General features: G+C 37.2%; 1 protein-coding gene across 7 annotated transcripts in view; it reads right to left on the bottom strand.

The window, feature by feature from the left end:
- The window catches only part of LOC149067646 (abasic site processing protein HMCES), a 75,577-nt gene that overhangs the window by 44,999 nt on the left and 12,151 nt on the right, over positions 1–18,427 (bottom strand). For all 7 annotated transcript variants that reach the window (XM_089252515.1, XM_089252512.1, XM_089252513.1 and 4 more), the window contains 2 exons: positions 16,974–17,195; positions 4,382–4,571 (listed from right to left, as the gene is read on the bottom strand). In XM_089252515.1, the coding sequence (XP_089108641.1) occupies positions 4,382–4,571; positions 16,974–17,195 (412 nt within the window). The remainder of the gene's footprint in view (positions 1–4,381; positions 4,572–16,973; positions 17,196–18,427) is intronic.

The raw sequence follows: 18,427 nt of genomic DNA, 5'->3' as shown, positions 1-18,427 counted from the left end.
TAAGACCTTCAAGTCTATCTCCACCTATGGCTGGACTGGGAAAAGTGGGCGAGTCTACTATTTTACAGGCGGGAGGGGGGGGGGGCAAAAAATAATACTGTCCATGGGTGAGGGAGAAAATAAATCAGTTTTGAAATTGTTTGGTTTTCGAGAGAAAAATTTGTAAAAATTTTTTTTTTCTTTTTCTTACACACAACATACACCCCTGCAAAAAAAACACACATTTACTCCTTTACCCAGAAACACAGGGGTGGGAAGTGCCAAAGTCCATTTCGGAGCAGCTTTGAAGCAGCAAAATTCAGGATTCGGACCAGTTTTGGAGCAGCAAATTCAGGATCCGGAGCAGTTTTGGAGCAGCAAAATATAAGATTTGGATCAGTTTTGGAGCAGATATTTATAAATTGAAGCAGGGAAATTAACAAGAATATTTTCGTTAACCCTCACCCCTTTTCAAAATAAAACAACTGCACTGTCTTTTGTTTGAACATCTTTTCATCAGCTTGTTTTTTTGTTTTTGGTATTTCAGGCTTTTGACACCTTGTTTGAAAGAAAGGCTGCCATAAAATTTTTCACACCAGTCTATTTAAGATGATTTTTGCTTACTGAGGGCACTATTGGCTGTCTGGAACCACAGCACTTCAAATGGGCTAAAAGTTTTCTATCAGTTTTCAATTTTTTCATACTTGGAAAGAAATTGTTGCAAAATGGGAGAGAATTTCGGAAGAATCAACACGACGTTTGCAATTAAGTACTCATTATTTGGCGAGATTGGCGATCTGACACTCGTTATTCAGCAAAGTTTCTAAATTAGCATTCGTAATTCGGCGAAAACATACTTTTTACTTCCGGAATGAAAATTTTTTTCACGAAACATCTGGATTTGACGCAGTGACGATCGACTAAAGTCATTTCTGCTGCTTCCAGTGGCGACTTTTTTAAACGGCAACTGTGACTCGCATTTGCGCTTTAAAGCTGAAAGATCATTGCAAACTATCTTCAGTTGCACAATCACGGATATTATCGGGGTTTCGCGATGGAAAGGCCAATAGTTTAAATAAGGTGTACAGTGGAATAAAACACGCTCTTAGAAAGAATTGTTTCGCGGTAAGCAGGAACAAAAATTTTTGCCGTCCTTTCCGAAATTCCGGGAGTACAAAGCAAAATTAGCTATTTGGCGCAGAAAAATACGAAAATACACTATTGGAGCAGGATAGCACAAGATGTTAATTTTGGCGCAGTGTTCCCACCCCTGGAAACAGTATAATTTTGCCCCCCCCCCATAATACTCAGCGGCCTTTCCCGGTAAATTTCCCATGAACCTTGTAAGCACCAACGTGGCGACTTTTTTCGCGCCAAGGAATCACCGTTTTGCGGTAGTCAATTCAAGATGGCTGACAAAGGCCACATAAAAAATTACAAAAAAATATATAATTTATAATATGATTTAACCTAATATACAGCAATATGCGAAAATTGATAGATATATATTGGGAAATACGGAAAATTAGGATAAAATGAACACAAAAATCGAATCAACATACAGGGTTTATAAATGCAGTTGATACAGTGTTTATGCATGCTGTAGTCAGAGCTACCTATTTTAGCGCCACGTTAGCGCTGACTCCTCCCATAATTTTTCAACGAACAAAAACAATGAATTCGCGCGCAAGATGTAGATATTAAGTCAACAATCAGTATCGTGAAGATGCTCTAAATTAAGTTACGGCCAGAAGCGGATAAAGGTCAGTTGACGGCCTGGGCATAAAAAAAATTAATATTAGGCCCTTTAAATTAGGAAAAAAAATATAAAGTAGGGGGCAAAGGCACCCGCTCGGTGTGCCCATCGTTAAATCCGCCTCTATTTACGGCTCGTGTGCACGTTAACTGAGTTTTTATCAGCCTGATGACCAATTTTCATCTGATTTGGAAACCCTTGTGTTAAACTAAACGTTGAATTGCAGGATTCTGTGATTTTTTCATAAACAGTTCTCCTTTCGATCATACCTGGGGCTATGGTTTCTTGCTGAGATTTAAATCCAGTTAGAAAAATAGTACAAATTTTATTTGTAGATAGATCGCGATTTCCAATCGGATGATTTTGTTTATTGTAAGTAAATTCAAAATACCTGCGAGCTTCTTTAACCTTGGCCAGCTACAAGAGTATTCTCAAAAGCGTATTAATATGCTTAATACGTATTAATAATACGCGCTTTGGTATTCTCCCGCTGCGCGTAAGTTAGCTTCTGCACGGGCTCTCTTAAATCATTTCAAATAACATTAAAAAAAATTAACAAAAGTAACGATAGAACAAACAACAAATGTAACCTGCTCGATGCTCCAAGAAGGGAATTCGGCCCTTAGGAATAAAACTTTTTAAAACAAATAAAATAAAGGATCAATTTTAAAATAAGATGAAGATGAAAGAACGAGTGAGCATGTGGGGAAATAAGAAAGAATGGTAGTGGGGGGGGGGGAATTCTTTGTTGTAAGTATACGCCTTTTATGCTAGTTTTTTTTCCGACCGGCTTTTCCATAAAATGACGATTCTTTAACAAGGTTAAGCTTTCTTTCCAAGCACCTTGAAATCAAGTTATGCTGACGTCACACAGTATGCTCCCGGGAAGATAAGATACCTTCGATCGTAGTTCAATGAAGGGAGGGAGAAAATTAGCGATATTGAACAGGTAAAGTTCCTCCTTGAAGAAAAGAAAAACACTGAGACAGCAGAAAAGTTCACGAGACCGAGGTTTTTTTGCTAAAAAAATGGAAAAAGTGACCTGGGCCTGAAAATACGTAATAAAAGTGACCAGTTTCTAAAAAAGTGACCTGGGCCTGAAAATACGTAATAAAAGTGACCAGTTTCTAAAAAAGTGACTTTTAGTGAAAAAAGTGACCCGTGCCGAGCCCTTTGTCTATAAATTTTTTCTGTCCTTTTCTGATATAATTAAAGTTTTATCCTTCCATCCGTTGAAGTATAAAGCAGTTATTTGTAGGACTTTGGTCGTTCATTGGTCGATTAGGAAGCTTTTCTCTCTGACAGGTTTTTTTTTTGTATTTGGGGCAAATGCACTCTTCGATGTTCTTACACTTGCAGGATGAATTGTCAAACAATTTACAGCAAAACTCTTCTAATTGCTTCTTCGGTATTTTAGGGTGTGATTTTAAAAGATTTTTGCATTTCATGCATGATACACCTTTAACATAGCTTTCACTCTTTTATGTTGGACAGAAGGAATGGAAGCTCTTGACCATATTTCTTCAATTTTTGCCATGACAATGTCCTCTAGTTCTTTATACGTGGGCTGTTTATTAGTTTCATTATCACGTTTTATCTTATGACGGTTCCACTCATAGAACTTCATAACCTCTTTGTAGGTTGGTAACTTATTGCATTTAATGCCACTTGAATCACGAAATAATGGACATTTCCACTTTGAACGAGTACGATTCATGATGAAGATGGCACAAACGAGTGCGACACAACCTCGCTTTATTTCAGCCGGAGTTGTACTGTAAAACATAGGCGTCACATGTGCATGCATTTAGGGTCTTCCTAGACTCTCCCCCACTCACCACCCATTTACCCCTCACACCTACAACGTGACGAATTGTCTGTTTGTAGAAAGTAACGTATAATTGGTTGAAACCCCTAACTGAAACATACCTTGAAAAAAAAATCTAACATATCGAAAAAATCCAAAAATTTATATCAATCTGGGGGCAGCTAAACTTATCAGAATATTAAAAAAAATTATGTGTTATTTTGAGACCATTTAGCATCTTTTCATTGCTGTGCCCCTTAAAAAATAGGAATTTTACTTTTTTGACCCACCCTAGTGTGTAGCCTCTGATCTGTGACTAAATGTGGCCTGAAAAACATACCCTTAAAAATTTGCCTGTTGTGGCCTTTGTGTTTGTATAAAAAATAATGCGTGGGGACATACCCCCCCCCCCCCATACCTTCAAGTCTATCACCACCTATGTAACAGGGTAATATCTCAGAAAACAAGAACCAATAAAACTTTTTCATGGGGATATCTGTATTTGGTAGGCCAAAATCTGTTGGAATTGTATATTTTCATGTCGGGCACAGTTTCATAGTTGTCCAGTGATACTGCTATTAAAGCACTTTTTCAACATTTAACATGGCAATATACCTCCAAAACGAGAGCCTATAAAAGTTTTCCATGGTGATATTCATGTTCAACAGGTTCAAACCATTAAAAATTGTATATTTTCATGTCAGATGCAATTCTATTGTTGTCCAGTGTTATATAGCTGAATAACATGCATTGTATTGCATAAGATACCAATGATGAAATGTTTTTGTATTACAATACACATTTCGAAAAAAATTGTTCACCTAAGAATTCATACATACCTCTGGTGACTTCCATACATCAAAGATTCCAGCCATAGTCAATAGGCGGGGTCCCTTCCACGAACCATCATCAGAACAAAATTTCTCATCTTGGAAAGTTCTTTGTTCCATTTGAATACCATTTTCATTTGGAAAATATATGAAATATGGCAATTTACCACCATTTTTACAACTTTTCCATTCATAGTACCTGGAAAAATTCAGTTGTTCAGAAACAAACTGATTTTGCAAGAAGTTTGATTTCACATATTTTTTTGGAAAGTTAATGTAAGAAAAGTTAATGTAATTTTGCAACATAGATCCGGTAGGCAATTCTTCATTGTAATTAGCTCCCATATGAATAAGCTTCTTGCTATTGATCTAGTGACAAATTTGATGAATGTCAGAGCATTGAGAAAATGTTTTGATGAAAGTGAAACTCACATACGAAGTTCTTGAATGTGACTGCAGGGAGCTATGGCAATTTACTTTGTCCGACAATTCGTGCAAAAATTCCACAATACAACTCAATTACGAATTTAATCAAAATTGTAAAAATGGAAATTCTTTCAATATCAGAGAGCTCATTGAATTTTTGAGAAAAGAAATAAACTGTCACAAAGTCGCAAATTCCATGAACAAACCTGTAGCGGCAAGATATGCTCAAAAACAAAACACAGTGTAAAGGAAACAATCATTTCAAACCAAATGTACTCTGAGCTTCAGCTTTAGAGCTGTCGATACAACTTGCATTTTTTGCAAAAAAGACAATCGCGGTAAATTCAAATGCAAAGAGCTGAGTGTTGAAAAGAAAAAGGACTTTTTGAAACGTACAGGAAGATGTTATCTGTCTTTTGCTTGACAACATTTAGCATCTCAGTGTAAAAGCAAAAGACCGAATTACAAAATTTGCAGAAGAAAGCATTATGAAACCATGTATTTCAAATCAGGGAAGCCACAACCTCCTACCCTGTGAGCTGATATAGATAATACATAAAAAAAATCTGTCTGAAGTGTCCCAAAATACGTTGGCACGTAAAAGATCAGACGTTATTTTACAAACGATTTATGCAAGAGCAAAAAATGGGGGTAAAAGCAACATTGTGAAATGTGTAATTGACTGAGTGTAACATTACCATTTAGGCCCCCACGGAAATGGTCCTTCTTTTAGTCATTTATATAGATTGTAATTTTTCACTTTATTTTGTTTCCGGGATCAATCAGCGAGATCATATGTCGCCAATCGGCAGCCATGTTTACTCCTTCTATGTTGCCAACTTCCATATGCCAAAAGTTGAAATATTGTTTTATTCCACATGATATGCAAATGAGTTTTACTTTTTGAATATGCTAAATTTTTACAGGCTACTGATCCTGCTATCTGATTGGATCTTGGTATGAGAAGATTCCCTTTAAAGATCACCAGTGTGCTGAGAAAAACAGACAAAAATATAAACACAACGATCTAGTTAATAAGGAGTTTCGCCCCAGATAGCTGATGCCGTCATAAACCTCGACCACCTGGGACACACACCGGTGATACTTGCTGTAACATGACGACCTGGGATCTCTTACAATCCTGTTGTTCAATTAATCTTGTTTAGGCCCCAGGGTTCGTTGGTTACCGGAAACCACCCGAGGCTTCCGCTGACATTCCGGTTCGGGTCAGTTAGTTCGCTTAGTCTGTCGGTCGGGGGGTGGGGTCTCCTAGCCGTCGGGCGAGAACGGGCCAGAGGTCGGGCTACCAACGTCCCATATAAATTCCGCTTTACATCCATGTCAGAGATCCCAATAGCTCGTCTAGTTACCTTCTCTTTCCCTCTGGCGGGTTCCCGTGGTTCGTCGGTGGAGGCCACGTCGAGTCGTCATCGTCAAACTCTATTTTAATTGTGCAATATATTAGTGCAATATAATATAAATGTTCAGCAAAGTGTTATATAAATGTGCAATATATTTTACCTCCACGCCGTCGGTGGTTCCTAAGACCATCTCACGGTTTATAATGTCATGAGTTTTTACAATGTGCAATAGGCCTAAAAGTTATGGATCCTGGCCAGATCTCCAATTTGTTATGTTTGGTTGCCAGATTCAATATTATAATGTTTACAATATTTCCTTTTCTCATGAAATTATGTAAATCAGATACAAGCTAATACCGCACCTTCAATGTTGTGATTGGTTCTTCAGTGAGGCATTGTGGGAATGCTGCTATATAAAAGCCAGCTAGAGATGTGCTGAGTTACGACTTCCTTGCTTACGACCGACCCAACGATTTAATCAGTAAGGCGTCACGCCCTGTCATGGTGTGAGCTAGATCGTCTCATAAATACAATGAAGTTACAATAGTAGAAGTGTGCCTTGGCACTTAACCATCTCATCGCACGTAAGGTTTCAACATTGTCGTGATCCAGTGATCGGTTAGTAGCCAGACCGGCCACCCGTGGACCTTCATCTCCAGTTCCATGTGCAGTGGCTGAGCTTTCATCTCAACGTGTGTTTACACCAAAACCGTCTGAAGCTGGTGCCGACGAGTCCTTGGGGCAGACACCTGGGAGTATCTACCGGACGATGTGATAACACGTGAAACCTGGACACGGCGGTGAGATCGATTCATATTACTGTTTCATTGTGACAATGAGAGAAAAGCCTAACTGTGATGAAACGTTAATTAATAGTTTAACATATAAAAAGCCTAATTGTGATAACGTTGATTAATGGTTTAACAATATAATTGAATAAATGTTATAGTTCTATCTGAACTTTGTCTATTTCATTGTTGTCATCCACTCAATGGTTACTGGGGGGGAAAATATTAAAGAACCGGGAGGTAATGACAACGATACATTACATTGCGCCGTTGAAGAAAAGAGACGCTGAGATGGAAACATGGTGAACCTCATCTAACAGACTGACATATTGGTGAGACCTAATCAATTAATGTGCAATATTTACTAAAGAACTCTAAAAAATTGTTGTATTGATGTTTACTCCTTTAACAGGTTAAAAGTTCTAAAAAATGTAAAAACTCAATATTGTAATAAATCTTATTAGTGGAAAGAAAATTGTGTATTTCAATGTTGTCATTCACAAATGCTAATTCTATGTTAGGTAACAAAAAAAAGAACTGGAAATGTACTGTAAATGGTAAAGGCAGCAGCCAAATTTCTGTAATTTGAAAAGATATTTCAAAAAAATCAAATCTTCCAGTGATAGGTCAGGCCAACTTGAACCTCCATACTTTTGGAGAAAAAATGGGAGACAATTGTGCTGACAAATTCTGCCAAAATTTCTAACACTGGAGGTAGTAAAAGCTCCTATCATAATGAGTGCTGAAATACGCCTGTCCAACTCTCTGACGTTTACAGAACTCCGCAACTTGGGAATCTCTCTTCAAGTGGAAGTGAGTGATGAAATTACAGTGTTCATAAAAAGCGATTACTTTCTGTAGGGTTTCTGAAGGACATTGTTTACTGCAACAATCCTTTAATCCACTCAATGAGCTGGAGGAGGCTATTTGTCAAGCTTGTGTGTTGATTTCTGGTGACACACTACAGAGAGTCACTGACAATTTCATTCTTCATTTGTCACATGTGTGTTGTGTAAAAGGTGCACATTTAGAATCACTTTTGATGGGAATGCAACGAGGGCTGCTTGCATTACCCACAATGTACAGCTTACTTCTATGGTAATGCCGCCTGAGGCGACATCTATCGCGCAATTTGTAACTAAAATGTTGAGGTTTTTTTAAATAAACATACCACTGGTTTCATGCTTCTATCTATCACTGTTTCCGAGTTATTTATTTTCAAAGGGGTCCTTCGTGAAACACACCATATAATATCCCAATATTATTTCGCACTACAGATGACAAGAATGCACTGACAACACATTTTTACAAATTACAAATTAAATCAATTTATTAATTAATATAAGGTTAATAAAAGTATTATACTTGATTAATGAAAATCACCAAGGAGACACCTAGGTCCCATACTGGTTGTTACAATGAAGGTAATTTATAAACCCTAACAATTGACAATATAAAATATAATTACAGTGTTTAGTAATTTTGGAGGAGAAAAAAAAGACGAAATGAAAAAATTAAAATATACTCACACACATATAATACATAAGTTACATATAAAATACAATATATTTTATATGAGTTACATATAAAATACAATATATTTTATATGTATATATTTTATATTTATATGACCGGTTGGAATCAGTAGGGGTGGTAGGTCAATGGGAAGAATTTAGTACGAAGCTGTCCTCTGTTTTGCACGACGTCATACCCTTTGTTCGAAAAAAGCATGTTTGTACATCGCAACCTCTATGGTTCACAGATAGCGTGCGTAACCTTTATCTTGAAAAGAAAAGAGCATTCAGAGAGTATAAAAGTGGACGAGGTGACCTATCATTGTTTACTGATAAAAGAAGAGTGTTGAAGAAAGCAATAAGGGATAGCAAAAAGGAGAAGTTGAATCTAGGTTTGCAGATAACATTGGCTCTGACTCAAAATCATGTTTTTGATATGTCAATAATGGATGTAAGGGGACAGTTTGCCCCCTCTATGTAGGAGGGTCTAGTTTAGAAAGCAATATAGGCATGTGCACAGTGTTTTCAATGACTTTTTTCTGTCAGTTTTTAATGGAGATAATGATATTCAATATACAGGTGTTGCATGGGGTAATAAAATCCTCAACGATATTAGTGGAAGACGTGGAGATCCTAAATTTTCTAAGAAATATATGTGCAAGCAAAGCACCAGGACCAGATGATATCTATCCCAGGGCCCTCAGGGAATGTGCTAATGAATTTTTAGGGCCAGTCTCACAGATATACAGGAGTAGTGTTGCTGAGGGTATCGTCCCAAGGGATTGGAAACTTGCTAATGTTGTTCCGATATTTAAGAAGGGTAGTAGAGAAACTGTGTCCAATTATCATCCAGTGAGTTTGATGAGCTCCCTCTCAAATTTTGGAAATTATTATCAAAAGGCAGTTTGTGAAGTGAATAGATGAGAATAATTTATTGCCAGATAATCAGCATGGGTTCAGGAAGGGGAAGCCATGTGTAACTAACCTCCTTTGCTTCTATGATCACATGACTAAGGCTTTGGGTAAGAGCAAAAATGTAGATGTTGTTTACCTTGATTTCCAGAAGGCATTCGATCGGGTCCAACATGGTAAACTATTGAAGCGTTTACACGAGATTGGTGAATCGGATAGAATCGTGGTTCAGAGATAGGTCACAACGAGTTATGGTGAACAGGAAATTCTCTGGTTGCACAAGCGTCACAAATGGAGTTCCTCAAGAAAGTGTCCTTGGCCCCATACTTTTTTCACTTTTTATCAATAAACTCGATCAAGGTATCGATGGGATTGCTAGCAAATTTGCAGATGACGTGAAACTAATAGGGGTAATTGGGAATCAAAGCGATAGGGAGTTGTTGCAGACCAACTTAAACAGGATATCAGCATGGTCAAATGAATGGAGCATGACGTTTAGCATTGACAATTGCATGGTCGCTCATTTTGGTTTGAACAACCCATCGTTCTCTTACGAGCTGAATGGTGTCACTATCCCGGATGCAGCTAGGGTTACTGATTTGGGAATTCTCAATGGCGAGCAGCTTAGGTTTTCTGAACATTGTTCAGTGGTGGTCAAAAAAGCAAATAGAATGTTCAGTTTTATTTTCAAAAAGATCTCTTTGCATTCTCCTGAAAAGTCATCCTTCTGCTTTTCCGATGCTTAGTTTGTCCTGTACTGGAGTATGCTGTGAGGCTTTGGACACCATACTTACAAAGAGATATATCCTTTGTTGAATGGGTGCAGAGAAGAGCTATGTATGTCCTTGTTGGCACACAAGGCTTGAGCTATGATAAAAGACTCAATTTCTTGAATATGTTTACATTGGAAGAACACAGGTGTTCGGATATGATTGAAGTGTTCAAATTTTTCAATGGAATGGACCAGCGTCAATCGACTTCTTTGACAAGGGGCCACCAGCATGGATTGGTAAGGGACAATTATAGGTTGTGGTGTCGCAGAATTTTTCTTTAATAGGATTGCTAATAATTGGAATAATTTACAAGTTGAATGGTGTCACTATCCCAGATGCAACTAGGGTCACCGATTTGGGAATTCTGATTGACGAATGGCGTAGGTTTTCTGAACATTGTTCAGCGGTGGTTAAAAAAGCTAATAGAATGCTTGGTCTCATTTTCAGAAAGGTCTTTTCACGTTCTCCTAAAGTCATTCTTCCGCTTTTTCGAGGCTTAGTTCGTTTTGGACTGGAGTATGCTGTAGCGTTTTGGAGACCATACATACAGAGGGACATAGACTTGGTTCATTGGGAATTCTCTAGTTGGAAGGATGTCACAAGTGGAGTTTCTCAAGGAAGTGTCCTTGGCCCCATACTTTTTTCACTTTTTATCGATAAACTCGATCAGGGTATCGATGGGATTACTAGCAAATTCGCAGATGATGTGAAGCTAATGGGGGTAATCGGGAATCAAAGCGATAGGGAGTTGTTGCAGACCAACTTAAACAGGATATCAGCGTGGTCAAATTAATGCAGCACGACGTTTAGCATTTACAATTGCATGGTTGCTCATTTTGGTTTGAACAACCCACCATTCTCTTATGAGTTGAATGGTGTCACTATCCCGGATGCCACTAGGATCACCGATTATGGAATTCTCATTGACGAGGGGCTTAGGTTTTCTAAACATTGTTCAGCGATGATCAAAAAAGTGAATAGAATGCTTGGTCTCATTTTCAAAAAGGTCTCTTCGCGTTCTTCTAAAGTCATTCTTCTGCTTTTTCGAGGCTTAATTCGTCCTGGACTGGAGTATGCTGTAAGGTTTTGGAGACCATACCTACAGAGGGACATAGACTTGGTTGAAGGGGTGCAGAGAAGAGCTACGTGTGTCCTTATTGGCACAGGGGGCTTGAGTTATGAAGAGAGACTTCATTTTTTGAATATGTTTACATTGGATGAACGCAGGTGTCGAGGAGATATGATCGAAGTGCTCAAAATTTTCAATGGGATGGATAGGATGGACCATGAACTTTTAGTACACTGCCAATCGACTGCTTTTACAAGGGGACACCAGTATTGATTGGTGAGGGACAATGCAAGGCTATGGTGTTGCAGGGAATTTTTCTCTAATAGGGTTGTTAATAAATGGAATAGCTTACCCCCGGAGGTAGTAAATTGTAACACAATTGGCACGTTTAAAAAGAAATACAATAAACATGTTGGGGTAAATCGAGAAGCTATCCATACTTAGAATAAGACAACCATAAGTATTCTTTATGGGCATTGTATAATATTTTATCATGTGTATATATTGTCTACAATTTTTGTTAATTACATTTTTAAGCATTTTTAATATCAGCCACCTCGTTAGGCATTTTGCCTGCTGTGGCGTTGTATTTGTATTTGAGTGAGCTCCTGCTTTCTCCAATCGAAGAAAGAGAAGAACACAGTGGTAACTGGTGATTCAGCCATTGGACCTAGAGGGGGTTTTTCAATTTGGACGACATTTCCCTAGGGTAAAATTGCCAGAGAGCTGAAGTAGCTACAGATTCATTCAACAAGTGGGGGGAGGGGTGTAAAGAAAGAAAAGGAATGGAGACTTCATTTTTTGAATATGTTTACATTGGATGAACGCAGGTGTCGAGGAGATTGAGAGGTCTTCTTTGAATGGTCTCGTTCCATTGAGACCATTGATATATCTTCATTTCCCACAAGTAAACATTTAAAAAACAGTATTAAATGTTCTGTGAAGTCTGCCAACAACCAGCTGCTTGCACGTGCAGAATCCTCGTAGTCAGAATTTTCTATTAACTTTTTTAAATTAAGAATGAATGTTCTGTCTACAGCTACAGCATTTCATGTCTGCCTTTTCTGCACATTAATGCCTTCTTGAAGGTATCTTGATGTACTAAAAGCTCCCTCCCCGCCTGGAATAACAAATATCATTTAAGTAGGAAATGCTTCACATTTTGAATGAAATATTCATAAAAGGTCAGGAATTCACCAGGTAAGCAAATTTTTTTTTTTAAAGTTTTGAAGGGGAAGAAAAGCACTGCCTCCATTAACTGCTGGTTATAATGATTGCCAACATAGCCTCCATTCTCAAAGCTGAACCTGGGTAATTTTCCTTTTGAAGATCTAGGCATTTCATATTCAGATTTCGCAATAGGCAAATTTGGTTAATGGTGATAGTTTCTTACTAGGACTTGTGTCTAATTTATACATAAACTACAGTGTTATCAATGGCAGATGTTTTGTGCAGAATCTGTTCCTTATTGAATCTTGTTCCAAAACAAGAATGCAGAGTTGTTTCTTTTAATTAACAGACTTGAATGGATAGACTTGCATTTGAAATAACTTGTTTAAAGCATCGTGCTTGAGCATATAACAAACGTTTTTCTTTGATGGAAATATTAACAGGGTGAGTTTTTGTATTATTATTGTTAGAGTACAAAATGAAATATTTCACTGCAGTTTAAATTTTTTATTTATTTTTTTTTTTTCGATTCTCAAAATAGTGAATGATTCACGAATAAGTGATGATGATGTGGCCTATTGCAGAAAAGCTATATTTCTTGCAGACTATATACCATATTTATTTCCATTACAGTGGCAAATTTTCATTTATTCATATTATAGCTTACTCAAAGAAATTGAAAAATATTTTTTCAAAAATGACAGGAGAATCAAATAATATGGGTAAAATGGTCTGTCTCGTAAAACTGAGAGATGTACGGTTATGACGTGTTTGTCATACAGTGCAGACATTCAAGTTCTGTGCACTGAGACTCAAAAGAACCATAGAGGTAAAAAGAAACCTTGGAATGAATGTTGTCTAAGTCAGTATAGTGACCATATGACCCAAATTTTCAGGGAAATTCCCATATTTTTGTAATTTTTGCTGTCCTGACTCATTTTTCATGAAAATGGCCCATATTTTCAGCAACACATTCTTGAATTATTATTCCTCTGAAATCAAGAGTTAAAATTATTTTCCCAACCTGTAAATTATATAATTATTATTATTACCAGAGATAGAACCAGGGGGGGGGACAGAGAGGGCAACTAACCCTGGTGGCAAAAACCAAGGTTGTGGTAAATTTTAGGTGGAAACAAAAATTTTTTAAAGTGGTGGGGCAGCAATACAATTTAAAAATCATAGTTTCAGCCTTGATTATTACAGTAGCAAGGGGTTCATCTCTATTTTACCGGTAGAATGAAATCTGCTCTGATCTGAGCCACAACCAAGTGTGAGCAGGCAAGAGTGGTGAGTGCTCTTTAACAATGTGAAGGATGCAGGGGGTTGCAAAATGAATGCTTTGCCCGGCTGTCTAACTACAGTATCTAGATGCTATTCAAGTCGGTGGGCCTGACTGTGTGAAAATTACTAAAACAGTGACTGCCAAACCTCTTTTTTTTTCCATTACACCTAAGGAGTTTAGAATATGTTGCAGAACTTTTGCCAAATCTCGAGAAACTTCAGAGGCACCTTAACCGTTTAAAGGCAAATGTTCCATAAATGGAACATAAATTTTATTTACAAAAATATCAGATAAAAATTGATTCAAACATTTCCAGTTTTTTAACGTATATAGACGAGAGTTCAAAGTATTTTTTGAAATAAATTCGGAAAGAACAAAAACATTAAAAAAAAACCAGAATTTTGAAATTTGACATTTTTAGGGCATATTTTCTCCATTTAGATTAAAATTTTCCAAAATTTAAATTTTGAAATAAATTGAAAATTATTTTGTGTGTTTCTACCACTTAATATATCAATCAAAGTAAATCAATTAGTTTATTTGTATTGTTAAACATTAAAGAGCTACGCACGTTCAAAAATGCATGTTCCATTTATGGAACATTGGCCTTTCAAGAGAGCGGGATTCTAGGGATATCTAATGTGCAGTGAGCTGCATCAATTTTCCCGTTCGAACCTCAGGGTGTTGTCATCATTTGACATGTGTATAGGGGCTAATTCGGGGTAATATGACACAGAGGAATGTGCTTCCTGGGGGTGGATTGTTTATATTGGGTGAGTACTTTTTATTCTTGCATTCTTAGAAATGTATGTTTTAGCGAACTGCAGATTAATCAAACCAAGGTCAACAATCTTAGATAGTCTTGTTGTGTTCAGCTGAGTGCAACCATATCAAAAAGAATCTCACATTAGAAAAAGCTGTAAAATATTTAGAAACTCTTTCAGATTTTGAATTACAGGACATACGTGACATAGATATATGCCAATTACGTGCTAATGAAAATGGGAATATCACGGATGAAGCTGATATTGTTGAAAAGGATCTAGTATCAACAGTCCCAACTGATGTATGTGAAATGCTAGATAATTTTGCAACAACAAGGATGAGGTGTTAGAAAACTCCTGAAACATGTTCTTCAAAAGATGTAGAACAGAAAAAAGGAGCAAAACGTAAGTGCAACACTCAGGTTTCAAGAAAAAGCAAGGCAGTTTTGTGAGTGAGCAATCTGAAAAAAAACTATTTCATGGGATAAAAGAAATTCTTTCTAGAATCCGATAAAAACCTTGACTCTGGATTCCATTGGAAAAGATTTGCCATATGACCATTATAGCACATTGGATAATTCATTCAGAGTTCGCAACTCTGCGAGAATCGAATCTTATTTTGCATTTGGAATTCCGAAGAGAAGTGACAATGGACCTTCTACAAATGAAGGAGGGGTTAATTATTTATCCAGGTCCATGTTGTCAACTGAAAAAAAGATATCAGGTCATTTGATGACCATTATATTGTGTCTGTTTGCAAGGACAGTTTGCGTTTTGCCAAAAAAACACTGTATAAATGCTACCAATGTGACAAATGGGTCCATCAAATATATGTTTTCCTTCTTTTAGCACGGACATCAGAAAAAAATTTGAATTTTCTGCACTCATTTTTGTGTTAAAAAAACCAGTATGTGTTGCGAATTTGAATTTGTAATAGAAAATAGAAAATTTCGTGTGATAATTACTCCAGAAATAAATAATCGTGAGAATATAGATGATACCAGTTTCCGCTTTCACCTCTCCTCAAGTGCCAATGTTCCATTTATAAAAATTTCAAAACAATAAGTGACTTTGTTCATAGTTTGGCCTTTAAATGGTTAAATAACTGTTGAACACTCACTCATTGAGAAGCATAGCCATACAAATATGTTTAAAATGTGGTTATTTCTTAAAAGTTTTGTTTCACTACTGATTGATCTCACTGGTACTCCAAGGTGCTATTTCTTCTACACTTGAGTGTGTCGCATGGCCGTAGTGTGCTTTTCTGGGGCCAATGTTTCCTTGGGGGTCTTTCTTGAAAGGGTTATTATTATGCAAAATAAATGTAAATTTTTTTGGGGCTCTGGGGCAGTGCCGCGGCTGCCCCAGCTCAGGTGTGTCACAACCACACTAAGATGTTTGCAGACCTGAATAGAGCAGTAAAACTGGATGTCAATTGAAACAAGTTCCTACCATTTCTGAGCACAAGCGCAAAAAAAATTTAGATAAATAAAAAAAATTGTTTCCCATTCTCCGCAATCTTCTGGAGAACTCAATATAAAACTTTAACTCATTTTTTCAATTTTATTCATAATTAACCTTTCTTAATTATTAACAATTAATTACTAAAATTACTTAACAATTAATTACTAAAATTACTTAACAATTAATTACTAAAATTACTTAACAATTAATTACTAAAATTACTTAACAATTAATTACTAAAATTACTTAACAATTAATTACTAAAATTACTTAACAATTAATTACTAAAATTACTTAACAATTAATTACTAAAATTACTTAACAATTAATTACTAAAATTACTTAACAATTAATTATTAAAATTATTATAAATGCATTTCAAGGAGCATTTCGTTCATTTCTTTGGAAAAAAGGGGGCAGGGGAAAAGGCGAGTTTGGACTAAGTTCGCTCATGGACAGAGTTTAGAACAGCTCTTTGCTATAACAAAAAAGTTGACTAAGTAATTATAGTTGTGCCATCAGTGTAAGATGGAACTCTCCAAAGCAAGACAATACATTTTCTGCCTGTTAAGATCAGAAGATAAAAAAGTTTTTGCTCCCTTTTAAAAATTAAAAACTGGACATACGGTCAAATTTAGCTGTCAAAATTTGGTTAGACCCCTCAGACAGCACCAAAAATTTTTGACTTGTGACGTCTCTGGCCCGAGCCCCCCCTCCCTCCAACATTTTCAATACTTTACATCTATGCTCTGAAGTATGAGTATGCAGGGGGGGTTGAGTTTTGGTTTAAGGCCCCCCCCCCCAGCTGAGATTATTGTGTATTTTTTCAGTAGAAAATGTAAACCCTTTATGGGAAGAAGAAACTGTTGAACTCCCCACATCTTTGAGAAAATCCAGCATATGCTACTGCTCTCAAGACCGCACCCATGGAATGTCAAAAAGGTTAGGAATTCTCAGCTTTTCCTTGTTATTTGCCTTTATATACTAACTAATTATTTATTGTTTATCATCATCATAGTTATATGAATGATAACTGTACATGATTTATGAAATAAATGTGCAATATAATAAATACCCATCTGCAAGAACAACGCAGCGTTTTCCTGTGAGCATAGGTCCCCTGAAAGTTGGACGCTGCAGAACTGTTTCACTCCTGCAGTTGTGACAATCAGTTGATGTTTCAACAACAGAAGAACCCTTGAACCAGTTTGGTATCATTCCCCATCTCATTGGAACTATGACAAGATCATCAGACTTTCTATCGACTCCAAGAAGTTGTTCTTGTAAGAGGACAGGTCTGGAAAAAACAGATATAAGCATCATATTTCTTGAAATATCTGTTGTGGTGACTTTTTTTTCTGAAATAAAATTTTAAAGCTAGCAGTGCTTAAAATGACTTGACCATTTACAATATTTTTCCTGAGTGAATACTGCCAATGGAAAAATCCAAACATTGTTAATTCGCTCACTCATGAGTAATACAAATTGGAATGAGCTTAACATTAGTTGAGTTACACATCATTTGTATCATTTCAAACTTCAAAGCCAGTTTAAAACAGACAGCTTCCGGGGATAAAACACCAGAAAAAACACACACTCATGTGCAAAATTAAGAGAATTTGCATATTGCGCCTATTTTTATAAAAAGTACTGAACCAAAGGCAGGGCCGCAACTAGATGCTTGGTCAGCTGGGGCAAGCCATTACCTCCTAGAGATACAGGTATCTCTAGGAGGTAATGGGCAAGCCCGCATTTTGGCCCTCATGATGTTGAAGAAGAGGTTAAAGAGTAAAATTTGCGCCCCTCTAGTTGCGGCCCCAACCCAAAGGTACTAATAATGCCACCGAAGAAGTATACAAATATTCAGTATCGAATACGTAAGCGTACACGTGTGTGTGGGCAGAGCTGTGACCACGGAGGGGATGATAAGGGCACGAGGCATTTTCCTAACATACTCCTCTGCGACATTCGCTGTGTTTCTCACAAGAGATTGGTAAATTTTATAAGCTATCAGGTAAAATGAGTTGCCACAAACGTATGGATAACGGAATGAGATGGAGAATCGTCGGTAGATTGGAGGTAGGGCAATCACAAGTGGCAGGTGACTACAGAGCTCGATGTTACACCCAGTATTGTCTGCAATTTATGAAAACAGTTTTGGGACACTACTACTACTTTACCGCACACCAACTCCGGTCATATATCGCCATACGGCAATTTCCAACCAGTGGAGTTGGGTGGGATATGAAGGCTCCATCCATCGGTGGTCGCCCTAGGCTCGGTAGATAAAGAACATTCTTCTGATGTTCTATGCTCGGATTCGAGTTTCGGGACACTGGATCCATATAGAGAAGATCTGGACAAGGTCGTCGAAGAGCCACGACGACATGGGCAGAGATACTGGTCATCGAAGGTAAAGCCGACTGATAAAATGTATCTGCATATATATGAATTGGCATTATCATCATCATGCCCCCCCCCCCAGACTTTCAAGTCTATCTCCGCCTATGCATGATGACCAATGAGGAT

This window comes from Pholcus phalangioides, unplaced genomic scaffold, assembly GCF_987345545.1.
Source record: "Pholcus phalangioides strain wild (caught in Gottingen) unplaced genomic scaffold, Ppha-v1.0 ptg000029l_1, whole genome shotgun sequence".
Taxonomy (NCBI): Eukaryota; Metazoa; Arthropoda; class Arachnida; order Araneae; family Pholcidae; genus Pholcus; species Pholcus phalangioides.
This window is presented reverse-complemented; position numbering and strand designations above follow the sequence as displayed.